The sequence below is a fragment of the Lepidochelys kempii genome, chromosome 18, assembly GCF_965140285.1.
Source record: "Lepidochelys kempii isolate rLepKem1 chromosome 18, rLepKem1.hap1, whole genome shotgun sequence".
Classification (NCBI taxonomy): Eukaryota; Metazoa; Chordata; order Testudines; family Cheloniidae; genus Lepidochelys; species Lepidochelys kempii.
The window spans coordinates 15445360-15472759 of NC_136397.1; the positions used below are offsets into that span (position 1 = coordinate 15445360).

The following is a 27400-nucleotide window of genomic DNA, read 5'->3' on the forward strand; positions in this document are numbered from 1 at the left end:
CTTCCCATTTAAAAAGCGGGGGGGGGTGGGAGGGGGAGTGTGCACCAAAGTGAATTGAGAATTTGCAATTGTGAGTATTCACACCACAAACCTACCTCTTCCATAGTGCTTTTCTTCGTTAGAGCTCAAAGCAGTGTACAGAGGAAGTCAGTGTCATTTGCCCAGAGTCACTAGCCAGACAGTGGGAGAGCCAGGCGTAGAATCTAGATCTCTTGAGCCCCAATCCAGTGCTCTGTCAACTACACCACACAAGATAGTTCCCTGTGTGGACACTCTTATACTAGAAGAACAGTGCCTTTTTCTGGTTTAGTTTATGGTTATGCCGCTTCCAAAGCAATATAAACTAAACTGGGAAAAGGCACTGTTATTCCAGGGTAAGAGTGTTCACACTGAGAGTTTTATGGGTATAACTTTAGCAGAGCAGCATCATTTTGCCAGTAAATTTCCCTGTATAGACAAGCTCTGACTCCTGTGGTATCCCTGGGATGTCATAAATGAAGGCATCAGTTTCACTAAGGAGCCAAGAGTGGAGGAGGGGGTGATTAGCTAACATGGTGGTGAGCCATGTTCCTTTGTACTCTGTGATCAATCACAGTCTGAAATTAGACTGGCACCTAGACACCATAGTAATGGGCAGTATAGAAACACCATAAATTTGATAGATAGATAGATGTGAAGCATCCGCTACTCCTTAAACAACCCCCTCTCCTTAAGCCCAAATGCACAACTGATTAAAACATCCAGTCACTCTGGCATCGTGAAGCCTCTGACTCCAGAATGAAGAAAAAGTTGCCTTCATCCAGTCACACACATTCTTGTCAATTCTGCTTTGATGCTGACCCTGAGCATTGCACTGAACTGTGTCCTTTCAGGACTGCTGATCCAGAGGAGACCTTGACACGTAGAACCTGCGTAGCACTGAACCAGAGCAGAGAGAACAGGGGCTGTCTCAGTCCTCGGGATGAGATTTTGTTTGCCTTCCCTTTGAGTTCACTTGAAGAGGCACAGTAACAAATGGAAAAAGTACCTGTGAAATCAGAAGAATTGGGGAGAGAATGAAACCAGCAGCAGCTGCCTTTCCCAGGGACTAGAGATGGTCTGAACCAAAAGCCTGATCCGAACCCAAAGCAGAAATTTGGGGTGGGGTCCAAAATACAAAATTGGATCTGGACCCAAATTTTGCAAATGTAATGCACTGAACCAAAACCCTTAATTCAAACACTCCCCCAATTCTGGCAGCATGAGCTCGTCTTTAGGGGGAATGTGACAGCTGGCAAAATTATGAGAAACTTCAGCTATGGCTGGCAGAGGTGTGGGCAAAGCCAGAGCAGTTCTGGGCTCGGTAATCAGTGGACACTTGTTTTCCATTTTTTAGGCTGAGGCTTGTATTTTTTCATATGGGGCTTTTTGGTATGTGTGTGTTTTAAACAATAAAAAACATTTTTGAATGGCCATAAACCTCATTTTTTCTTTTGCGTAGTACCACTTGACCTCTATGCACCAGAGACATAAGCCATGCCTAGTAGCTCATTAGGCCATGCTTTCCCTTGGCTTTATAAAACCTTTCAGGCTCCTGGAGCCCCTTCGGAGCTCTAGTGCAGAGGTGGGCAGACTGTTTGCGCAGTCAGCAGTTTGAAGTGAGGGCAGAGCTGGATAGTGGGAAGCGCTGGTGTGTGTTTGTATGTGGGGAGCGGGGAGCAGTGGGAATGGAGATAGTAGGGAGTTACTATTGTGATTTTTGTCTACTATCGCAAGCTAAGCAGGATCAGGCCAAGCCTGTACTTGGATAGGAGACCTCCAAAGAACCTCCCTGCTGATGATGATTCAGTAAGTGTCAGTTCTTGGAGAGAGTGCTGAATGCCATAGCGTGTGCCTATGGGGTGCTGAACGTATGGGCATTTTCATCGGTTCTCCTTATAAAAAAACAACCCACAGCTCATGGCAAAAGATGAGTCTGTGCTATTAATAACCAGAGCATCAAGGACCTGAGCTCTGCAGCAAGGAATCCTCTCGTTGCCTGGATCCTGGATACCTTTCCTTCTGACTGACTGGCTGCTCCTGTTCATGTGGGCTGCTGAGACAGGTACTCTTCCTCCATGTGGACCACAGGTGAAATGACCCTGGTGATCCTCTGAATCCCTCCATCAGCTGTTTTATTTTTTATTTCTTTGAAACCTTCCCATTGGCCTGATTCTGTGAGGTGCTGGCTGCCTGCCTAAGCCTCTGCTGAAATCAAAGGGAACTGAGGGAGCGCCCCACGCCATTCAGCCTCAGGATCCCTGTTTCCAAAATGCTGTTCTCTTATTCTTCCCATCCACTGCCAGTATTACCGGTTGCCCTAACATCTTTCTCAGGCCCTGGATCCCATGCCTCTTTGGGGCATCGTTTGCTGGGGGTCCCACCTTGATTTTAAATGGAGAACGTGAATCTTATTGACCTGAAATCATATCTTACTAATCTATTAGAGTTCTTTGAAGAGGTCAACAAACATGTGGACAAGGGGGGATCCAGTGGACACAGTGTACTTAGATTACCAGAAATCCTCTGACAAGGTCCCTCACCAAAGGCTCTTACGTAAATTAAGTTGTCATGGGATAAGAGGGGGATTGAGAACTGGTTAAAAGGCAGGGAACAAAGGGTAGGGATAAACGGTAAATTTTCAGAATGGAGAGGGGTAACTAGTGGTGTTCCCTAAGGGTCAGTCCTAGGACCAATCTTATTCAACTTATTCGTAAATGACCTGGAGAAAGGGGTAAACAGTGAGGTGGCAAAGTTTGCAGATGACCTAAACTGCTCAAGACAGTTAAGACCAAAGCAGACTGTGAAGACCTTCAAAAAGATCTCACAAAACTAAGTGATTGGGCAACAAAATGGCAAATGAAATTTAATGTGGATAAATGTAAAGTAATGCACTTTGGAAAAAATAACCCCAACTATACATACAATATGATGGGGGCTAATTTAGCTACAACTAATCAGGAAAAAATCTTGGTGTCATTGTGGATAGTTCTCTGAAGACGTCCATGCAGTGTGCAGCAGCAGTCAAAAAAGCAAACAGGATGATAGGAATCATTAAAAAAGGGATAGAGAGTAAGACGGAGAATATCTTATTGCCCTTATATAAATCCATGGTATGGCTGCATCTTGAATACTATGTACAGATGTGGTCTCCTCATCTCAAAAAAGATATACTGGCATTAGAAAAGGTTCAGAGAAGGGCAACCAAAATGATTAGGGGTTTGGAATGGATCACATATGAGGAGAGGTTAAAGAGTCTAAGACTTTTCAACTTGGAAAAGAGGAGACTAAGGGGGGATATGATAGAGGTATATAAAATCATGAGTGGTGTGGAGAAAGTGAATAAGGAAAAGTTATTTACTTGTTCCCATAATATAAGAACTAGGGGCCACCAAATGAAATTAATGGGCAGAAGGTTTAAAACAAATAAAAGGAAGTTCTTCTTCATGCAGCGCACAGTCAATCTGTGGAACTTGGTGCCTGAGGAGGTTGTGAAGGCTAGGACTATAACAGGGTTTAAAAGAGATCTGGATAAATTCATGGAGGTTAAGTCCATTAATGGCTATTAGCCAGGACGGGTAAGGAATGGTGTCCCTGGCCTCTGTTTGTCAGAGGATGGAGACGGATGGCAGGAGAGAGATCACTTGATCATTACCTGTTAGGTTCACTCCCTTTGGGGCACCTGGCCTTGGCCACTGTTGGTAGACAGGATACTGGGCTGGATGGACCTTTGGTCTGACCCAGTATGGCCATTCTTATGTTCTTATGAACAAACTGCGCAGCACTTGACAGATAGCAAATGAGGTTGTGGCAGGGTTGGGTAGCTCAGGGGATCAGTAATAGGAGATGGAGCATTGAAATTGGCCATGAAAGTAGTGACTGGTAGAGGTTATCCTCTGATGGCTGGTCAGTGGCTACGAAAAGTCCAGTGACTCTATCCAGTTCCCAATGGACAAGTGTTCACATAACAAAACTATGGCACTTAACTGGAAACCCTGAATCAGTGTAAATCAGTCTAACTGCATTGGACCCTGTGGAGCTATGTCGACTTACCCCAGCTGTTGATCTGGTCCCCTGTTGGCACAGAGGCTAAGGATTGACTGGACTACAGGGTCCAACCTCTGTCACGGCACTAAAGGCAATTCCTCCAGAGCAGTGTTGAGGCCCCCTGGCCCTAGGGTGTGGGGGAAGCTTGTGTAGTGCTGCCTACTCAGTGGAGAAATAGAGGATTTCCCCCTCCAGGATAGGAGAAAGCTGGACAAAGCGGGGTTCTCTGTGACAATGGACCTTTGTGCATGCGTCAGATCAGAGTTTCTCTGCGTGGGTGTCCACTGACTCCTTGGTCTTCTCCTTGGAGCCGTGGACATTGTCAGAGCTCTCTGCTCATTCTCCCCTTCTGGTTCCCTCATTCTTGCCCTATCACCTACACCTCCTTCCCTGTTTGTTCATTCCCCACCCTCCCTCATTCTCAGTTAAGGTCTAGGTTCTGTGGCCCCTCCGTGATCAGAGAGGCGAGGCCTTTAATTGCTTTCTGGGGCTCTGCTCACCATTCCAGGATTTAAATACTCTGACAACTTCCATCAGCATCTAGGGGTTGTGGGGGCAAGGGGAGAAGAAACGTTCAGAATGACACAGAAATATTCTCTTCTCCTTAAATAAAAGTAAAAGTGAGCTGGCCCTTCCCATTCATCCTCAGGTCCTTCACTCAGGCCTTTGGCAAGAGTCGGGCTTGAGGAAAGACTCCATCAGCTGTCAGCCTGCCGTGTACATTCTACCAATGATGGGATTAAAACACTGAAAATATTCCAACCAGAGCAGCAACCCCACCTTGTTTTGTATGTCAAGCAGATGCTTCGTGCTGGAGGCAAGGTGAACTGATGTTGTTGTGGGACAGACAGCCTTATTTGTAACCGTGCAGAGATAAATATTTTAGCATATTGTCCAGGAGACAAGGATAATGTTATTACAATAGGAGGTGCTACTGCTTCTTTTATATAACAATAAAGTCTCCAGGGAAGGGGGATTTAAAGGCATTATGTTTGTTTCCTGCATGGAGAGAGAAGAGAACCACCTAGACTCTCTCCTAAGATGCAAGCCCGTTCTGGGTTTAGTTGCCCAGGACGGGGATAAAGGTGAGAGGTTCATGTTCTTAGCTGAAAAATATTTCAGAGTTTCTTCTGGAGCTTCCTCTGTACAATAATGATGATGGAATGTTTGAGAGTCCCCTTTTCCGTGGATCTCATTCTGCAAATAAAAGTATAGGTCTGGAAAAATGTCATTTGTGCCATGTCACGGTTTCAGGGCTGGCTGGGTTCTGACACCAAGGGTTTCTTGAGCATCAGTGCCTGACCCACCCCACCATGTGTGCCGATGGTCCTGAACACAACAGGATAGGGGGTGAAGAAGGCAAGCAGTGGGAGCCTATGTAAGGGGAGTGAGTCATGGGGACTCCTTCCACCCCTCGGCATTAGGGAGGGACAGCAACTGGCAGAGCTGTGACCACATGGAAGGGTAATTAGAGGAGCTGCCAAGACTCCTGTAGCTACCAAAGCAGCCGTGGGGCGGCTCCACATAGTGTAGCCTGGAGGGAGGATTTTGTCCTGCAACCAGATCCTACAGAACTCCCTTAAGCCAGCCCATTTACCTAGGCTGTGCACAGCTCCCAGGGTTTTCCCTGTAGTTAACGTCAATAGAATGACCCTCTGTTTGTAATGAAGTGGAGTGAATGGTCCACATTGTTTTAACGCATTTCATTGTGTGTGTGTCTATGAATGTATATGCCTTTATACAGAGAGACGGACACTATATGCATATAGGATTTCTCCTGGTAACTGCAACAGGTTCTTGTTAGTCTGGGGATTAGTCAAATATGGGACTTGATTTCCATGTTCTTTCACTGAGCACTGATAGGGGTCAATGCTGTTATAATTAAAATAATGACTATATGGGAACAGGAGGAGTTCTCGCAGTGAAATACAGTATTGTCACTCACGAGTTACACTAGCTGACCCCTCACAGGCATTAATGATTGGGCGGGGGGCGGGGATTGCGCTCAGTAATGTATGGATGTGTAAAGATTTTTTTTTGATGGAGATATGAAGATTATTTTCTTTGGAAATTAAAGCTAATTAAAAGCAATACCTTACTTATAAATGAATTCAGTTACTTTGTCAAGCCAATTTTATATCAGCCTCCTATGACGTTCCCATCTGCATCTTAATCAGCATTGTGTTTTAAAGTGCTTATATACAGGCACCTTGAAAAACTTCAAGAGTGGGTGGATAGGTAGATCTGAGTGTCTTTTGTGTATTTAAACTATGTTGTACAGCTGATTTTAGTGTCAATGCTGCTTTAACATTGATCCCACAGTACATGGTTAAAATCACATTGCTCCTGAATGCACGGCACATGTAAGAAATGTCTGCATGTTTGATGTATTGGCAGTTGGTTTGATAAGTCTGCCTGGGTGACCATTTCCCCCTCCTCCCACCCCCCATAAGACGGCTCTAACTTAGTCCCAAGCCTTTCCTGCCTAGTGAAAGATGAAATACGTGATGGAACCTGAAGACAGAGCTCCCTGCCCCTTCAGCTGTTGGCACATCTGTTAGTCTGCTGGGGATGGGACGCAGGCCACCATATGGTTGAAATGTTAGCGACTGAAATTCTGATGACTGCTCCCATAAAGCTGGGCTTATATTTCAGCAGACTGTAGCTCACAACCTGATATACACGGAGTGTGGGTTTGATATTTTAGCTCTTCCAGGCTTTCTCAGTGCACAAAATATGGGAGACCTACTCTCTTTTTTATGCAGTGTCTATTTTGTGTGCCGGCCTGTGCGTCTTTATATGGATATGGCTAACAGCTGGTGACTCTCAGTGCCGGTCTGTCACTGCTTTGCTGTGTACGTGCTGGTCACTACACTATTGCAACTCCTTCCATGTTCTTATCGGTAGCCATCAATAACTCTGTGCTATAGATAACAGACTAGAGTTAGGGCCTATAAGAATAGCGTAATTTTCAAAATGCTTTTTTCCCCATTATACTTGCAACCTGTCTTTTAAACTTGGTCAGTCTTTACAGTGCATTTATTAGATTTAATTTAGGGCAATGTATGTGATGTGTACATGAGTCTGTGTGTATGTAATGTGTACATGCTTGTGCGGGCACTGTGAGTGCAGCACACATGTTTGTGCAATGGGTAACTATGGTTTGTGTGGGATGTCTGTGTGCAGAATAGAGCTGGCAGTTGTAAATAAGTCATGTGACAGACAAGGCCCTTTTCTACTTCTGTGAATAGATTAGTTATTTGTGAGCATTTGCTAAATAGTTTGGATGAACGATTTCATGCATCGGTCATCAAAGTTACTCGCTCTGAGAATTCAGAATTTGCCATTTGCAGGATGTGATTGGTCACAAGTCACTTGCTTTTGCTCCGATTGGAGGACTGAACCTGAGAAAACTGGAGAACTACGCCGACAGTGAATAGAAAATACTCTTGTTTGCTCACTAGTCCCCTAGTTTGGGGTAATGCAGGTATTCCTATGAAAATCAGCCATGCCCCAAACATTCCCAGACAGTCATTAAAGGGAGACCTGAGCATGATCAAACAGAAGGGCCATGAGCAATTGTGTGAGCATAGTTTTTGCCGTGTTTGACCAAGCTCTAATACTCTACATGTGTGTTCATGTGTGCGCAGTGCATGTCAGGGGGCCAATATGTGACTTGTGATGGCAGCACCTGTGTAGTTTGTGCCAGGTTTGCACTGTGCATGCACACACCATCGCTTGGTGTGGTACGGCAAAGAGGGAACTTCAGCCCATGCACCCAGTGAAGTCACGAGGACAGCCAGTAAGAGGTCACTTTCAAGCCGACGTATTGGAGGTTGGGCATCCCAGGTTGTCCTGCCGCATTTGATGACAGAGTTCATTTCTACAGGTTTCAGAGTAGCAGCCGTGTTAGTCTGTATTCGCAAAAAGAAAAGGAGGACTTGTGGCACCTTAGAGACTAACCAGTTTAGTCTCTAAGGTGCCACAAGTCCTCCTTTTCTTTCTACAGGTTTGCAAGAGAACTGTTCAGTGGCCATGTCGCTTTGAATGTGATCCTTGGCATACGTAACCTCTAGCAGAGGAGAGGGAGGGGAAAAAGAGGCAGAAAGAAAAAGAAAAAACTGCTCTCTGAAAGTATGGCATCTCTGCCAAGAAGGAACCAAATGTTGCTTGGGGGGCCTTGTCAAAAGAGAGACGCCACAGAGAAGCTTTGACAGTGTGTGACAGAGGAACCATGTGGACATCGACAATGTCTGAACTGCAGTCACCTAACAAGGGAGGGCACTGACCAAGCATTTCTTTGGCAGTAACCCCCTAGTACAATCCCTCTATAAAAAGTTAGAGATGTACAACCTTGGGACACGAAGGCTCATTATTTTCCCTGGGGTCTGGGTATGTGTCTGGGGTGGTACAGAGCAGAGATGCTGACAGCTTTTCAAACCACTGTGGCTGAATTTCCCCAGAGTTTTCTTCCCAGTTTTAACCGCTAAATGTGTAGGGATGATTGATCTGTGGAACTGGAAATGTGATGGGTGATTTTCTTCCACAGATGCCCTAGCCCTGGTATGGTTTGAGGCGAGCTTTTACAGCATACTGACCCCCCTCCACTACCTTCCTCCCATCCCTTCCCATCCACTGCATCACTCTGATCTGCCCCAGCATTATTCTGCCCTTAAGACGAACTTCAAGGGCATGGCAGTGAATATTCGACCCTCTCTCCTTCTCCACATCCTGGCTTCTGCTGGGAAAATGAGCATCCCAGGGGGTACAATGCGGAAATTATGTCCCCCCCTCTTTATCTACCCCTCTCCCAGCTTTTTAAACTCCGGGGCAAACAGGCTATGTGCCCTTGACTTCTAAGCCTTTCCAATTCTAAGGGTACATCTATACCAGAGCCGGAAGGTGTAACTCTGAGCAAGCTCACGTGCCGAAATAGAAGTGTGGCTGCCGCGGTGGGATGGGCTAGCTGGCCCAACTATGATCGTGCCACTTGTACCTCCACAGGTACACTTCTGTTTTCGGCGTGCCAGCTTGATCAGAGCTAGCATGGGTAAAAATAACCTGTGCTGGAAATTCTACCTCCAGCTCCAGTGTAGATGTATGTTCAGAATGAAGAGTCCATCTCCGTTCTCTTCCCTACTCTGGCACCTTCTGTGCAAGGATGTCAAAGCACTTTGCAAACATGTAATGAATTGTGCCTCACAGGTAGGGAAATTGTATCTCCATTTGACAGGTGGAGGAGGCTGAGCCCAGGGAAGCTAAGTGATTGGCTCGTGGTCACACAAGGAGGCAGAATAGCCAGGAATTAGGACTCTGGATTGTTGACTGCCACTTCCAAGGCACTCAGATACCATGGTGACAGTATAAAAGCCTAGCTAAAGAGATTGCTACTTTCACTCTGCTAGACATTTCTCTTAATAAATACTCCGCTGAGGTGCATGCACATTAATATGCAAACACTAATGAGGGGGGTGTACATACGCACAGACATACACAAATCCTCACGAACATCAACATATACACAATGATGAGCATCAGCTAAGACTAAATTAAGTGCTTTTTCTTCTGCCTTTCCACCCCAGTCTGCCCTAGTACTGTACCCAGGAAAGCCAAACATTGATACCATGTCACATCAGGTAGCCTCTCAGGCTGGCGGCTTAATTTAAGGTGTAATTGTAGTGTGGCTAGGCATACCTGTGCTAGTTTTAATATAGCTAGAATGGATAACAATAGCAGCGCAGATGCAGCGGCAGGGACTTCAGCACAGGCTAGCTTCATGAGTACATGCCCACCAGGGACCCTGAATATATACTTGCATTGCTAGCCCATGCTGCAACATCTTCCCTGCTATTGTCACCTATGCAAACTAAATTACCTGCATTACAATTACACCTTAACTTGCAGTGTAGATGTACTGTAAAATAAAGAAAGCAACGGGGGGGGGGCGAATCCAGCAAGTATAACACTAAACAATGTTAGGTTTCAGAGTAGCAGCCGTGTTAGTCTGTATCCGCAAAAAGAAAAGGAGGACTTGTGGCACCTTAGAGACTAACAAATGTATCTGAGCATAAGCTTTCGTGAGCTACAGCTCACTTCATCCGATAGTGACCTGTAGCTCACGAAAGCTTATGCTCAGATACATTTGTTAGTCTCTAAGGTGCCACAAGTCCTCCTTTTCTTTTTACTAAACAATGTTGGTATTTAAAAGGATCAAATGCAGAAAAGTTGAAAGTTTTGTAGTCCAAGAAACAAATAGAAGTCAATACACACACACGGAACTCAGATCATCGTGGGCAGAAGTTCAAATGCCTGTTTACATATTTTTGGAAATTCCTTTTATTTTGTTGTGTTTGCGTTATTCTTTTCTTACATCTTATCAGAGTTTTGTTTGATTAAAGCTCTTCATTGCACCGTAGCCATGGCAACAGGTTTACTTGAACAAATCTGTCTTCTGGGAAAGTAAGATTTAAAAGAAAAGAAAAACAAACCATAACTAACCATGATCACCCCTAGACTTGGCCCAGCCCTTGTGCCAGATCTTGGAGGTGTGAATGAGTGTTTGCATGTGAGCGGGTGTGGTTCTCTGTGTGTGTACAAGTTTGGGTTTTGAGAGCAAGCAATCTGGGCACATTGTGAGTTGGCTGTGTGATATAAAAGACTTTTTTAACAGACACTGGTGCTGTTGTTAAGGAGCCTCATATTAAGGACAACATTATACCCTCCTTCTCTCTGAACCTTAATTCTTGTTGCAGCAGCCTTCTGCATGAGAGTATGCACGTGTATTTGTGTGTGATTCTGCATGTGTGTGACACTGTCTGCATGTGTATCCTTGTGAATGTCTGAATGTGGTATCCATATACTTATATAGAAAAGAATGTCTGTGTGTTTCTAGGAGTGTGTCTGTGGCCTTGTCTAGGTTGGGGGCTAACCCCCACACATCTTTTGAGCTGCTATAACCATATTGGTTTAGAAGTGGATATAGTTAGGGTGGCACAACTTGCTAGTGTGGATGCAGTTATATTGGTATAAAGGTGCTTTTATCAGTGTAGATTATTCCCATAGCTACTAAGAGGTTGTACCACTTTAACAATATCAGTTTCTAAACTTACATACTTATAAGCAGCACAAAAACAGGATAGTCCAGCACTAGGATTTAAAGGTGTGTTGCTAGAACGTTAGCTCTGGCACGTTTGAAAAGTCTACTCTAGACCAAGCAGTGTGTCCTTTAACATGTGCTAAGCTGGTCAAGTTAAGCTCCCCACAGTCTTTCATTTGACCAGTTTAGCACATGTTAAAAGCAGTCTACCATGTCTACACTCAGCTCTTCCAACACAAAAGTTACAATGTGCTAGCTAACGTGTTCTAACTGCACACTTTTTATCCTTGTCTAGACAAGACCACTGAATGTGTCGGTGTGTGTGAGAATGTGTGTTAAGAAGGATGCCGTGACTTGTTCTTTTATGGTGTGTGTGTATGTGTGTGAGTGTGAGAGAGAGTGTGTTAAGGAGGATGTCACGACTTGTCCTTTTATGATACTAATTTGGACAGGTTGTTTAATATTATCTTCTTACTGACATTCACTCACTTTTGGTTGACCTAACCCAGCAATAGCTTCCAGCTATACGCAGCTGCCTGTGTATCCTGTTGTTATCGTGATTTTAGGAAAGGAGGAAGGGAAAGTGGGGTGAGTGAGCTACAAGCGTTGGGACAGCATCCAGCTTCAGATTCACACGTTGTGACCATTTCTGCCACGGTCTTTTGACACAATGTGTTTTTCCTCAGTAATGGCACAAATTAGAGTGGCACAAAGTGTGAGAATTTGAAACAAAAGGGAAAAAAAAGCAGGCTTTTTATTTTTATTTTCTTGTATCACAGCTTTGATATCCGGCGTCTCTCAGTGCAGTTACAAAGCGAATAATACACAACATCAGCAAAAGAGTGCCACTGGCCAGGGAGAAAAGATGCATTTTAGCATGGCATGTGGCCGGAGCTGTAGAGGAGAAGGCTCTTTCAACAAGAGTGATTGTTCAGAGACAATGCCTAATGTAATGTTGGCCTTAATATGGGGCTCCTTATTCCACTGGTGTCTGTTATAAAAGTCTTTGACATCACACAGACAACTTATAATGTGGCCACGTTCCTTGCTCTCAAAGAGCTTGGCTGAGAAGGAGCACTTGAGTTGATTGATTGATAAATGTCATTTGGTAGGTTTTCACTTGCTGCTTGATACTGTACAATAAAGTCGGGGCCTGCTCCTGCTTCTGTTGAAGTCAGTGGAAATTTTAATGGAAGCAGGATCATGACCTTTGATGCTAATCTTTTTGAGATAGAGACCTCGGGCGTGATTCTGACCCCACTTCCCCCAGTGTAGCTGCACTTCGGTGGAGTTATCCTTGATTTAAATCAGTATGCAAGAGAGGAGACTCAGACCTCTTGTCTGCTAATATGTCTGCACGGGTCCATGCCCACCTGTGGCACTTTTCAAAGATAGCGCTCTGTCAATCATAGGTGCAGACTTTCCAGTGTGCTGGGGGGTGCTTGACTCCCGGCTCTGCCCCAAGCCCCATCCCCACCGCACCCCTTTCCTCAAGGTCCTGCCCTTGTTCCACCTCTTCCCTCCCCATTCCGCCCTCTCCCCTGAGCGCACCACACCCTCGCTCTTCCCCCTCCCTCCTGAGCCTCCTGTAAGCCGCAAAACAGCAGATCGTGGCGGGAGGGAGGCGCAGGGAGAAAGGGGGAAGCACTGATCAGCGAGGCCTCCAGGCAGGCGGGAGGCACTGGGGGAAAGAGAGGAGTTGATAGGAGGGTTGCCAGTGGGTGCTCAGCACCCACCACTTTTTCCCCATGGGTGCTCCAGCCCAGAGCACCCACAGAGTCACGGCTATGCTGTTAATACACCCCAACTTTCTGGTGCTCTAACTGTGGAATTCTTAGTGTGTGGCATTGTCTAATGGAATGCAAGGCTCTCAAGGCTGCAGACATAAGTCAATATACCTAGTAAATGATAATGCAAACTATCCAGGGTGTGGGGGGAGAAATGCATGCCCTGAATGGGGAGTTATTGGATATTTAGAGGGAGGGAGCAGATAATTTAGAGATAATATCCATGGCTTTCACATAAATCACAGCCCTCCTTCCTCCACTTTATTCTCTCAGAGCTGGGAGTGCCTAAGTCTTTGGGTTAAGTCTCCTGGCTTACAGATGACTTTTCTAGGGAAGGCGAATTTGGAGGAGGTGTTGTGTGAAGAAAGCTTGATGAGGCGAGATCTCCTTATGCCACACATGCTGTACCAGGCTGTTCTTGGGAAAGTATGGAAAATGCACAATCGGAGTGAAATGTGTGTTGTCGGGGGCGTTTGCAGTGTACAGGTTCAGGTTGGTGCAGTAACCTCACGTCAGCGTTGACCCTCTTTCAGAAAACAGGAAAGAAAAACATCTAATTGTATCCATCAGTGATTCTTTTTCATTCCAATAAGTTGATGTAAAAGATTGACCACTGTCTCAAATGGATTGAAAAGGGTAAAACCCAGCATTCCCCAGTGTGTGTGGGGGTGGGGGGGGGGAAAGAGGTTGAACAGCAGAACCCTTCTCAGTGTCTCCACACCCCCTTCCTGCCCTGCCTGCTGTTGCTCTTGCTGCCCGGCTGTCAAAATATCTCCCCTAATGAAGCAGTCTGGCCTGAGGCTAACATTACCTCCAGTACCGATCCCGCTGAGCGTGACTCCGGCAGCTCTGCTGGACTGCTCGCATGCTGCAGTGAACACAGAGCATCACATGGCAGGGCTACACCTGGCATGCAACAAAAGATAAAAAGCCTAGCGTCTTGGCTGGTAGGCAGCCTGATGTCCTCTGGGGCAGGCAGAAGCTTGATTGGCTCAGGAAATGGTGTCATGGTGGTTGGACTGGTCTTGCTCCTCTCTTTCAGGAAACTCAGGGCAATTCAATAGCATGTTTCGGGGACAAACATATGCTTCCCGTACTTGATACTATCAAGGTAATTTTATGGAGGCGACCTGGGGAGAGGAATGAAGGAGAGAAGTTGTTGATATCTCTTTGAGTCACAACTCCAGGGATAAATATGGGTAATGGTTATAATACTCTGCCTTTCTCCAGCACTTCACATCCAAAGGTTTCAGAGCACTTCACAGTCATTAATGATGTAAGCATCACAACTCCCTTTGGGGAGAAAGTGTGGCTCCATGGTTAAGGCACTGTCCTAGGACTCGGGTTCAATTCCCTGCTCTGCTGTAGCCATCATGTGTGATCCTGGGCAAGTCACTTAGCCTCTCTGTGCCTCGGTTCCCCATTTATGCAGTGGGGTAATAGCACTGCCATACCTCATAGGGGTGTTGTGAGGATAAATGCTTTACAGATTGGGAGGCGCTTTGAGGTCTATTGATGACAAGTGCTATATAGGAATTATTAGAGTTGGGAGACTTGGGTACTACTCCCAGCTATCCCAGTAACCTAATCTGTGAACTCACGCACATCACTGACCCCTCTGTGCCTCTGTTTCCCCTCGAACTCTATTGTCAGTCTCGTCTATTTAATGACAGGGACTCTCTCTCACTATGTCTGTGTACAGGGTTTAGCACAATGGATCCCTGATCTCAGCTGGAGACTAAGTACTACTGTAATACAAAGAAATAATAACAACCAGTTAAACTAAGGAAAGTATTATCCCCATTTTACAGATGGGAAAACTGAGGCTGTGTGCATATAAATAACTTACCCAAGGTCACGCAGGAAGTCTGTGACAGTCAGTGATCTCTTTGCCTCCAGTTCTGTGCTTTAAGCACAAGACCATCTCTTCTCATAACTTGGTCTACACTATAGCTAATACATTGCACTTGTCTGGCACTTCTGATCTGAGAGAGAAATAAAAGACCCTGAGCTTGATTCAGCCCTAAGTGATACACTCCAGAATGCAGGGATCCTGGCAATGGAAAATGTAATAATATTTGTATTGCAGTAGCATCTCGGAGCCCCAGTCATAGACCAGGACCCTGCTGTGCGAGGTGCTGTACAAACAGAACAAAAAGACAGTCCCCACTCCAGAGCCTCCTGAGTGGGGATTGCAGGAGGCAAGGCACCCATAACCTCTACTCCACTGCAAGACCAGAGCTGGTTAGTGCAGCCCCAAAAGTGAGCTGTACCTGGAGGATTCCCTGATTCAGCATATCCTCAGGCAGCCTCTGCCAGCAGGATCCCTATGGAGCTCTGACCATCCTTTTAAAGCTAACCTCACTTGGTTAAACCTGGGATGATGCCAACAGTGTAAACACTACCTGCCCTGCTCCAGGAACGAATCCCTCCTGCACACGGCACCCCGCACTGATGCATGGGGTTTACAGGATGAATCACGGCCCCAGCAGGGATGAATCTTGCCCCCAGACTTCCAAATATTTCCCAGCTTCTTAGTTTTAGCATTTGCAAGTTGCGCCTTCTTTGTATATGGTTCTCTGTGTTGTTCTGGTGTGTGTGAATTTGTCAATATCTTTCTGATCTGGTGAATCTCTTTACACTAATCCCTGAGAATTCTTCTGTGGAGGCCAGAGCTGAGCAGCATCAGGCGTCCCGCTGTTGAACTCAGCCATCCAGACGGTTGGACTCCAGCCGGTGTTCTTGTGCTTTAGTTGAGCTGGGGAGGAGGTCAGAAGGATTCATCCAGTAGTCAATGATGGTGCTTGTGAGAGTGAGAGGTTGATAGGATGGGCTATAGTGTGGACAGGCAGGAAGCATGGTTCCCCCAGTGCTGCCACCACACCTCAGGTGTGTGGGGGAGCTCAAAGCCCCGCTGCGCCTCTGCACAACACAACCAAAGTACTTCAGTTGTGGCCTGCAACAATGTCGGCTCTTCCAGGAATGAAACACCCATGAGCAGATAGACATCTGCCTATCGATGTCTTTCCATATAGGGGCTAGAACTGAGATTGCCACATGCATTTCACTTATGACTAACCCCAGATTTTAATTCAGTTCTGCAGAGATGAAAAGTGAGGGAAAGTACTGGGAAAACCCCTTGACAAGCCAACTTTTTTTTTAAGGTAAAGAAAAGGTCTCAGAATGAAGGAGGGCTTCATCACAGCTGTTTGCTAAGGGCTGTCTGGATGGATGGCAACACATTTGTGCTCTTAGGCAGGGTATTCAAGTGTGAATTCAGGGCAGTTGGGTCAGCAGGGTCTGGGAGCTGTAAAGAGGGGGTAGTCCTGTGCGCCCTCCTGGAGGAATCATGGAGACGTGGTTTCAATGCGCTGCGGTGTGCTAATTGCAATTCCAGATCAGCCAAGCCTACGTGGCAAGAAGGTGTTGCAGGGGGACAAGAGCAAATTTCCTGCTGGAGGGTTCCACCACAATGTTTGTACTCAAAAATATGGCCGCCCTGCCTTTAACGCCACTCTGAGATGCTCTTCTGTTGTTTCATAGAAAACTCCAGCTTTTCCTAGTGCTTCTTTCAGGTTGACTGTCCCCAACTTGTTTGGTGATAATAGCAGTCATGATTTCTTCTCAGCACTCTGGAGCAATCGGAGAACGTAAGAGCAAAGTGAGGCAGCACAAGAGCCTAGACGAGAGGGTTCAGGGCTCTGTCAATCTGCCCTCTGCATTAGAACTAGAAGTGACAATTGTTCCAGAGTTTGCATATTTGGGGAACAAACTGCAGCACTAACCTATGAACAAGGCTTGTGGTCAAGTAGGTCCAAGAGGAAACTGAGATCTAGCGCTTCCGGTTCCCTCCCCAGTTCTACCACTGAGACACCATCAGACAGAACCTGCTACCCTTAATTAGGTGGAGTGGTTCTTTCTACACAAGTATCCATTGATTATAGGGCATTACCCACAGAGCATGATACTATTCGCTGTGAGCAACAGGGTCGAAACACCCCCATGAGATCTTGGGCTATCTCACTTAGAGCCAGAATATATACCCTTTACCCGCACTGGTGAGCAGTTACAGTGGGACTGATTACTTGCACGGGTAGATTGCTCCCTCATGCCAATAAGGGGTTCACCATCTGAGTCTTGACCTCTTTGGGCTTCAGTTTTTCCATCTGTTAAATGGACATAATGGCACCTCCCGCACAGGTGTGCTGTGCGGCTTAATTCACCCAAGTCTGTGAAGTGCTTTGAGATCCTTCAATTAAAGAACATTCCACAAGTGCAAAGGATGATTATTGTTTAGGAACTGCTCCACTTATCCCCCTTAACTCTGCTGATGGTTGATTGTCCTAGTAATGAATACACATCCTGTTGGTAGCAGAGCACGTTTAATCTGGGGTTACCCCTCAGCCCTCCACCCCCAATACAAGGATATATGTAGATAGAAAGTGTAGAGTGTTTGTTACTGAGGCGGGGTTTAGGTTCAGGGAGTTGTTGCCTTCTGTCACTGACCTTGCAAGACTTGTTGGGCATATTTAATGTAGAATGCTGGAAACTGATCATTTCTGATTGTTTTCTCTTCTTGATCACTTATTCCATCACAGCACATCTGTCCTCATTAGGCTCTCTGGTTTAGTGCACCCCACTGCCTCTTTGCACCCCAGTATAGGGAACCTGCTCCATCCTGTACAAGACACATTTACCCTAACAAATAAGTTACTTGGTCCTCAGTCATAATCTTCTCCTGTAGCTATTTCCCAGAGACTGCACAGTTGGGAAAGAACTCATGGCATGACTAGCATGACTCACAGTTAATTTATATTAAGGTTAATTTATATTAAGTCTCTTGCCCCTTGCCTCATGGGGAAGGAAGGATCTAACCTCCCTTTACAGGATATAGATTTTCGCGATAGAGTCTCTAAAAAGAACAAGTGTAAAACTGGAGAGTGTGTATCAAGATAGAGATCTAGAGAAAAATGAATATACGATGTACAGTGTGCATTTCCTCCTTGTCTTCCCTCCTTTAACATAGTAAGTGCCCAGAGGATTTCCTCCCTTCTCCCCCCATCCCCCCCATTCATTCATACGGCTGCATGTTGACTTTCCAAGGTGGCACCAGGCATGTGCAACCAGCCCCACGCCCTTTTGGCTGAAAAACGCTCAGTTTGGGGCGATGGAGCCAGCCTGTCGTCCGTCGCTAACCCCCCTCTCCAGGAGTGAGCGCTTGCTGCTCCCCCCCCCCCCTTGTGTGTGTGTGTGTGTGTGTGTGTGTGTGTGTGTAAACGCCTGTGCTGTTTAAATGGGCTAAGTTAGAGAAGCGGCGGCGAGGGGAAATCTTGTTTGGTCAGTCTCCGAACTGCACCGTGTGACTCCTGAGATCCTCTCCCCCTGTCTGTCCCGGGGGCGAGGGGGAGCCCGAGCCCCCCGCCCGCCACACGTAGGGACCTACGGGACAGGGGCAGTGCGCTGGGGGGGGGGGGGGACAAGCCATGTAGCGGCAGCATCCCATTAGGAGGGTGGTGACACAGTTGGTCTTTAATGATGAGGATTCTGGCCAGGAGGGGAAATGGACTCTCATCGTAGTAAGGACCGGTCATTAATAAAGCCGTGAGCAAAGGCAACGGCTCTGCAGCTTGCCGGGGAAAGCGGGGCAGCCCCGAAAAAAACTTCTTCTCTTGCCTGGTCAAACTAGTGGGGAGCGGGGGAGGGCGCGTTGGGAGCCACGGCGCTGTCCAGTTTGTGCAAGCGAGGGGAGGGAAGGGGGAGGGCAGGGGTTGCGGGGTTTAATTGTCATGATTAAATAAAGAAAAGCGAGGAGCCCGGTCTCCTTTGGCGCGGGGCCGTGTGGCGGGGAATCCTCCCGCGTGGTAGGAAGGTGGGTCGATCGGGGAGGGGGTGTGTATGTGTGTGTGTGTGTGGGGGGGGATCAATAAGTGTTTTAAACCAAAATAATGTCTACGGCAGCAGGGACCGCGCCAAGATGTCAGGTATTAGTCCGGAGGGGCAGATCCGTGAGCAGCCCAGCGGCTCCCGGGTCTACGGTGCATTAGCCGCTCGGTGGGAGAGGGATCCCGGGCAGCTGTGCTGGGGACCCAGCCGCGGAGATTTGCGAGCGGGCTCCCCCGGGGGATGCTACCCGCCACCTCCGGCCCCCGAGAGCCAAAGGTGCTGCTGTTGCGGCTGCCGCTGCTGGCGCGTTTCATCCAAACTCCAGCCAGCGCGGGGGCAAGTTGCGCCGGAGACATCAGAGCCGCTGCGCTTTGGAGAGGCGAGGGCGCCCTGGGAGCGCGGCGGCACCATGCCTGCTATCAAGAAGGAGCGACCTGACAGGGAGGAGATGGCCCTGGCTGCCTTTAACCAGCCCATGGAGACCTTACCTGACTATCTGGCCCCTTTGGCGGCCGCTGCCATCCCGGTGGTGACCCCCCACCCTCCGGCTTACGACCAGATCTTTGCCCACCACCACCGTGCCTACCTGGGCTTCCACGAGACCCACCACCCCCATCACCGCCTCCCCGAGGACCTGATGCTGGAGCGCTTTTCCTCCATCCCGGATTTCCAGCCCTTCTTCGACAACGGCGAGCCCTGCATCGAGGTGGAGTGCGGGGAGAACAAGGCGCTGCTCTACATCAATAAGTTATGCCAGGGCAGCAAAGGACCCTCCATCCGGTACCGGGGAGAGTGGCTCACCCCTAACGAGTTCCAGTTCGTCAGCGGCAGGGAGACCGCCAAGGACTGGAAGCGGAGCATCCGGCACAAAGGTAAGGGCATGGCTAACGTTGCTCCTCGGGCAGGGGTGCCCCGTGGCACGGCTGTCTGCCGCGCACGCCCCTCTCCCCAAAGAGCCAGGCATTGTGAAAGGGGGAGGCTGGCTGCATGTGAGCATTGGATTGGGGGATCCCTCTGTGATCCCTGCCCCCCTCTTTTTAGTGACACCCCCTCCGACTATCAGATCCCCCCGATACCGGGCTCTCCTGAGCGGGACGGGAGCTTGGGGGTAGTCTAGAGGGAGGGGAGTGTCGGGGGGGGGGGTTCACCCGGCTGCAGAAGTTTCATTCAACGTGAACAGCAGAGGCTGAGCCATAAGGAAGGTTGGGGGAGAAATGTGAGGGGAGCTGGGTCTAGAAATGACTGTGGATTAAAGCGGGGCGGCGGCGGGGGGGGGTTACACTCGGCGGGGTTTGGGCACTTTTCTCCGCACCTGACACAGCCACGCAGCGTGAGAGGAGCTGGGGAGGCTGCCGGGTGCGCGGCGCTTCGAAATTGACAAAAGGGTGCAATTGCCGAAGGGCAGCAGCCCGGGGGCCGCACTGCTTTGGCGAGACGGGGCGCTTGATGCTGGGGTACAGGCCGGAGCGGGCAGCGCTCGGGTGAAGTAAGTGCTCGCGGGGCGAGGGGGGCAGATATTTCCTTTTGGGGGGTGCGTGTGTGTAGTTGTGTGTAGTTGTGTAGTTGTGTAGTTGTGGTTGTCTGTGCGTGCGTGAGTGCACAGTTGTGGTTCTCTCTCTGTGTCGTTGTGGTTGTTGTCTCTGTTTAGCGCTGGGTGAGCAGTGTGTGTATAATTGTGGTTTCGTGTGTGCGCGCAGGTATGTCTGTCTCAGTAGTTGTCCTGTGTGTGCAGTCGTGGTTGTCTCGGTGTGTGTACAGTTCTGTGTGTGAAAGAGTGTAGTTGTCTCTGTTTAGCGTTATCTGTGTGTATGGTTGTGGTTTTCTGTGTCTTCTTGTTATCCGTGTGTGTATAGTTGTGTGTCTTTATCTGTGTGTGCATAGTTGTGGCAGGGTGTGTGGGTCGTTTTATCCGTGTAGTTGTGGCTGTCTTAATAGTTTGTGTGTGTGGTGTTATCTGTGTTATATATAACTGTGACTGTGTGTGTGTGTTCTTGTCTCTCTCTGTGTATATAGTAGTGGCTGTCTGTGTGTAGTTGTCTCTGTGTTTGTGTAACTGGCTGCATGTGTGAGTGTGTGTCTGGAGAAGGGGGGGGAAGTGAGTTTGGAAGTTGTGAGTGCTTGAAGCAGAAATGTGCCGGCTTGTCACTCCAGTTGCTCTGTAAATGAGGAAAGGCACCTCGGGGGCGGGGGGGGGTCCCAGCCCACCAGCTGGGTGGTGCGGGACCCCGGCGGGTCTGCCTTCTGCTGACAGCTGCCCGCCTCCCCCGCCTCCCCTCCCCCGGTGCAGCTGGACCCGAGCGGGGCCGTTCCAGAACCCGGGGACGGCGGGGAGGATCTGCGGGTGTCTCCGCAGGTGGAGAGCTGAGGACTTGGCTCTCCCTGGGCGCGCTGCACAGGGAGGCGGGGGTGGGGGGCAGAGGCGGAAAGACGGAGTCAGTGTGACATGTAATTAGCTGAGAGCTGGAGGTGTCAGCCCAGGGGTCTGAAGAGCCATTAGGAGGTGACTGACACCTCGCCTTGTTTATTGATCGCCAGAGAAGAGGGGAATAACTCCAGGGGCCGCTCTAATTATTATTATTCTCCTCATTTTTATCACTGGGCTCCTGGCTGTCTTCAGGAAATCTCAGTCCCTCTGGGGTGAGTCAGGAGGACTGAGGTTAAATGGATGGAGGAGAAAAGGGCGCGGGGGGGGGGAGCTGTTTCGAGCTGCCTTGTGGTTTGCATTCAATATCTCCTCCGTTGCTTTTAATTGCAAATGCATCCCTTACCCTGCCCAGAACGGCACCGGGGTGGTGTGTGCGTGGTGGGGGAAGGGGGTGGACATGCCGGTCTGGAGCGCCTGGTTGTTATGTTCATTAGTCATCTCTCCAGACTGCGAGAACATTTTTAACAAGGTTAGAGGGAAGCTAATGAGGGCTGCGCTGGTGGTTCTCTTCCCGATTTCTACAGGGTAGAAAGTTCAATTAAGGTACACGCACGAGCCATGTCGGGTGGGTACTGGTGGGAACGGGAAGAGAAGGGCTCTGTGAGTTTGCGTGGAAAGATCCGAGTTGCTTTTTCTGCAAAGCCATTTATTTTTTTTTACAAAACAGTGCTGTTTCTTTTTCTTCTCCTCCTCTGCATCCAGGGAAAAGTTTGAAGACTCTTATGTCCAAAGGAATCTTACAGGTACATCCTCCAATCTGTGATTGCCCTGGGTGTCGAATTTCGTCTCCAGTGGTAAGATTATTGCTAAAATATGTGTTTTAGTCAAATCTCCTCCCCCACTCTCTTTTTTCCATTTTTTTTTCTTTTCCTTCTTTAATCAGGAACTGTGATTTTAAAGGGCTAGGGACTGTCAGTCACTGAGCCTTCTCCAAAGTGCTGTTTTGCCCTGTGAGCATAGCTGCAGCCTTGTTAAATGTCAGAGGAAGGGGAGGTTGCAAACAGAGCAGCTGGGCAAAGCGGTGCTTAAACTAAAGGATGTAATGCAGAGTATGCATGTGTGATTGAGGGGGGAAACATCACAGCTATGCAAACTGCAAATCATTCACCAGCTCCAGCCTCACCCCCCCTTTGTGTGTGTGTATTTTACGGAAGGGTAAAGCAACTGAAACAAAGGAAATTAAAAGTACCCACATGTTAGGATCAGAATACTCATGTTATGCAAAAGGTTTATGAAATCTAGATAAATTTGAGAAGGATTAACAAACATATTTTGGATTTACCACCTCCTCCCTCCAGAATAAAACTTTTATAACATTCTCATCCTTGACAGTGATCATTGTTTTTATAGCTCTATTTTGCTTCACCTTAAACATTGAGTTCACTGTGCTTTCCATCCCCCCATCTGAGTATTTCTTGGGGACTCTTAAAATCTCATTATGTGTGACATCAGGATTTCCATGGAGAAGATGGTGATGTCATAAATACAGAGAGCTGCAGAATCAGAAGTGTGTCTTGCATAGAACTAAGACATTAAAAATATGTATAGCTGGGATATGTGTGTACACTGTAAACATACAGTTACAATTATTTTCATCAGTTAGAATCCTGTTTGGTTCACATTACTAAACTAAATCCTGGAGTTGGAAGAATCATTGTAACTGAATGCATTTTTATAATGAGAACTGTGGAAACAAATGCTATTCTGTATTTTTTTTTACCCAGAAGGATATTTTTTCTTCTGTTGTCTTTATGAGGTCATACATGGTAAATCTCCCTGAAAGTAGAGTATCTTTATTTAGAATCCCAGATTTAAATGATTCTTCTGTGTATATTCATATATATATGCATGTTTAAATGAAAAGTTGCTTAGAAAAATGTTAAGTAAGTGGCCTGCAGAAGTCAAAGCAAATATATAATCTGTATTAACTCTTTGAGAGCATATTGTGCTGTAGCTGTTTACACTGAAAAAGTCATCACAGAACAAAACCTAAAGATACTATTTATCTCACTATATAATTTTTCAATTACTATTTCACAATTAGTAAGTCACATCGGGTGAAATCCTGGCCCCACTGAAGTTAATGGGAGTTTTGCCATGTACTTTAATGGGGCCAGCATCTCGCCTAGGGTGACCAGATGTCCTAATTTTACAGGGACATTCCCGATATTCAGGGCTCTGTCTTATATAGGCGCCTATTACCTCCCACCCTTGTCCCGATTTTTCACACTTCCTATTTGGTTGCCCTAATTTCACCCATAACATTTACTACCATGAGTAATCTCATTGACTTCAGTGACACAACTCACAGTAGTAAGCACTATGCTGGGTAATTAGTGTTTACGGGGTTGGGCCCTTTGTGCACTTTTTTTTATTATTGACCCTGCAGATCAGAGAGGCTCCTTTACTTTAGTCCATGGTGTCTGCAGAGCACTTGCTGATGGTCTCTTGAGAACTGGCTGATCACATGATGCTGGCTGCTCCTCACTTCCAGCTGCTAAATTGCATTAAAAGACAGCTAAAACTACACTAAATACTTTCCTAAGGTTACTTTTCTACATAAGCAATTGCTGTTGTTGCCTTGGGGATGCTACCTGATTGCAAGTGGGAGGGGAGTTGTCTTGGAGACTATCTCCATGTTAAAATGTGGTCTAAACTGAAAAAGTTCGGAAACTCCTGATATCAATGGAAATAGGTCATTTAGTATTAGGAAAGGAAAAGAAAATCCTTCTTGACATGTCTCCCAGCCCCCTTCTCCCAGTGAGATGAAGTAGAAAAGGTTTTGACAGCAGAATAACCTTTATTCTGATTCTTTTAGCACAGCAACTGGGTTTTATTTTGTTTATTTTTGTGTAGCAATCAGCGTGCTCTTGGCATAATTTTCCTTACTTTGAGCGTAGCTCATGCTATGAGAAAGCTAACCATTATTTTCATAAGCTTGTTAAAACCATTGAGTATGTTGTAGTGTTCCAGAAAGACAACCTAAAGTTATTAAGAAATGACTGAAGTGAAAGATGGAGATAATTATATTTGATAAATGTGTCTTAATACAAGTCCTTTTAAAATAAAATGTTCTTTTCCTTTTTAGAAATTAAAATGTAAAAACAATGCACTTATATAGCATCTTGCATAATAGGGTCTCAAAGCATTTGGCAAACTCTAATTACTTTAGCCTTACCACACCTCTGTGTGGCAGGAAAGTGTCATTATCCTCATTTTAAAGATGGGAGTAGCTGAAGTACTAAGATGTTTGAGCCGTTTTGCCAGCCAGGACAGAAAACATTTTTGTCTCCCTTCCCCTAAAAAAGTCTGAGTGGTGCAGCGCCCCCTGAAAGTTGGAGTCTAGGTCGATCACCATGTTTGCTGGCCCTCAGAACCAGCTCTGGGTTTGGGGGTCTGATTTTCACCTGCAGCTCCCCTTGACTTAATCTGGAATTCTGTGTACTCAAGCCCCGATCCTGCAACAAGATCCATACAAGTGGCCTCCTGCGTTCTCATGGAACCGCACAGACTTGAGTGGGATTCTGCACAAAAACAGGGCTGCACTTGGTAGATCTCATTGTAGGACTGGAGCTTAAGTGACTTGCCTGAGGTCACATTTGCCTAGGAAAACTGCATCAGAACAAAGAACAGAATCTAGGTCTCTTGACTCCCAATCCTCCGCTTTAACCACAAGACTATCCTTCCTCCCTTGAAGGAGAACCTTATCGATGCTAACTTTACTCTTCTTTCTACAACCCAGGAACAAAAAAGTGAGTTACTGAGCTGTAGCTCACGAAAGCTCATGCTCAAATAAATTGGTTAGTCTCTGAGGTGCCACAAGTACTCCTTTTCTTTTTGCGAATACAGACTAACACGGCTGTTACTCTGAATGCATGGACCAAATCCCACTTGCCTTACTCACATGAGAGGTTCCTCTGGCACTTTACTTTCCTTTATCAGGCAAGCATGGTTTAGCTGGTTCTCTTTCCAGTGTATACTGGTAGTTTTACATTAAATCTGGAATCCCCTGACAGTGCGCTGTGGTATTTGCATGTACTATATATTCAAAGCAATTATGCTAGGAAACAGTTAAGAAATGGGGACAATTTATCTTTCCCTGTCTGATGACTGTGGTTTAAGAATCAATGAGAGCAGGGGGCTCTTAGCCATACTACACAGAACTTACTGTATTTTATATTGTAGATACAGCAGGAAAGTGTGAATTACACCCGTGAGACCTGGGTCCCTCTGACATGGTTGTATCAAGAGCATGCAATGAAACTGTGGGCCCCATACTGTCCAGGGAAGTTTATACTGCTGGGACTCTGGTGTAAATGAGATCGGCCTACTGTCAACAGGAATAGGCCAGCCAAGCTCATGAATTGTTTTTGAAATGGGGCAGAGCCAGTTGCTTATGGGTGAGTTACTCCTGTTGGGGCTGCAAGTTGAGAGCAGAATGACCCAAACACCTGGCCCCGCCCTCCCTTCTCCAAAGGTTACATTGAGTTTATCCAACTCTTCTACCCTGTCAAATGAATTTGTAACATCAAGGGCTTTAATCAAAATCAGTGCTTGCTCTCAGGCCCTGTCTGGGTCCTTTGGGGTCTGATAAGGGAGGATTGATTTGGAAAGTAAATTGCATATTACTATAAACCAGTTTGGGAAAGCAGGAGATTTAGGAGCTGGAGATTTTTACCTTGGGCCTGAACCTTTTACCAGCTGCTGTAAAATTGTTGGAAGCAAAATCAACCCAGTAAAAGGAAAGAAAGACCCCTTTCCCGCACAGCTTCTTGGGCAGGGTTGACAGAGGGGAACATGGCCAAACATTGCAAGTGAGCTCCTGTCTGCCAAGGGTTCAGGAGGGGTCATTGTTCTCAGGGTATCTCTCTGCCTGGAATGTGCCCTGGCCTCCCAAAGAGGGTCTGCGCAGCCCTCCCCAGTGCATGGGTCTGCAAGAATACGCGTGTGTGTGTGTGGGGAGGGGAGTGCTAGAGCAATGCCAGACCTAGCAGGTCACTTGTTTGGTGCCTTCCCAGCTTGGCTGCCCCTAGGCAGCTAAGGAACTGGGCTGGGACTTCTGATGTGGATCCCCCCTGCAGTGAGGTTGTGACAGGGGGTGCCCCCCCCCACACCCCTGCATTAGCACCGGGCAGGTCACACACACAGAGCAGCAGCAGCAAGGAATGCGGCTCGACTCCCTCCCCCACCCCCCCCGGCAGAGCCCGGATCGCTCCCCCCCCGTCGCAGCTCGTTTGCTGCAGCTGCAGACGGCGGCCGGCGCCTCGGCTAGTTCTGTGACCGACCGCTGGTTTCCTGCGAGGCGGAGGAGGAGCAGCCGCGTCTCGCCTGCTGCCGCGGCGTCTCCTCCCTCGGGCAGCGGCAGCGGCTCCCCCTCCCCGGGCGCGTCTGGGAGCCTGGCCGGGGCATCAATCAGAGCCGCGCGGGCCGAGCCCACCGGGCGCGTGGGTAATCAGGCAGACAGGCGGGGGCTTGCAGGGGGGTCACTCCGGGGCTAGGGGCGGGCAGACGGACCCCCCCCCCCCCAGCCCTGGTTTGTGGCTTTCATGGACACAGGCGCTTGCAGGCAGAAAAAGCTTTGCCATTAGGTGAGTCCAGGCACTGCCCAGGCGTGTGTTCCCCGAACCCCCGCCCCCCCCCCGGCTTTGCAATTAAAGGGGGCTGGAGCTCTCCGGATTTTATGCATCTTTTCTAAATCTTCAGCGTTAAGGAGAGTTTGCATTGCATAGGCCTGCACCCCGATTTCCCATGCACCCTCTATGTTTGTGGTTAAAGAGAGCTAGACACCCCCCCCACCACCACCACCCACTAGGTTCATGCACCCTCAATCGTTGCAGTTCAAATAAGGGTTTATTTTGCCCGGGTCTCTACCCCTGTGTTTTCCTGCTCATGCAGGGTGCCAGGAAGGCACAAAAATTTTTGCAGGCAGGAGACTCGTAAATTGCATACTTAGGTCTCTATCCCCCATTTACATGGATCCCAAATATTTTCAGTTAAGAATGGTTTAAATTACGAAAGTCTCTTTGGTGCATTCCAATGCATTTCAGCTATGAACCATTATTCAGCATTTCCCCTTAAACTTTCCTGCACATGCACAATGCCAAAAGCTCTCAGTCTCTGCAGTTAAAGGAGCCCCTAGACTGG

The 27400-nt window shown here is 47.5% G+C and overlaps 1 protein-coding gene across 10 annotated transcripts in view; it reads left to right on the plus strand.

Moving 5' to 3' along the window:
- SAMD11 (sterile alpha motif domain containing 11) overlaps positions 1-27400 on the plus strand; it is a 221497-nt gene that overhangs the window by 19573 nt on the left and 174524 nt on the right. For 2 of the 10 annotated variants that reach the window (XM_078849356.1, XM_078849357.1), the window contains exons 1-2: positions 18854-19703; positions 21959-22050. In XM_078849356.1, the coding sequence (XP_078705482.1) occupies positions 18923-19703; positions 21959-22050 (873 nt within the window). In that variant the 5' untranslated portion in view covers positions 18854-18922. Of the gene's footprint in view, positions 1-18843; positions 19704-20179; positions 20318-21291; positions 21469-21958; positions 22051-27400 lie in introns of those variants that run through there. The other 8 variants (XM_078849358.1, XM_073317120.2, XM_078849355.1 and 5 more) reach the window with 8 other exon arrangements.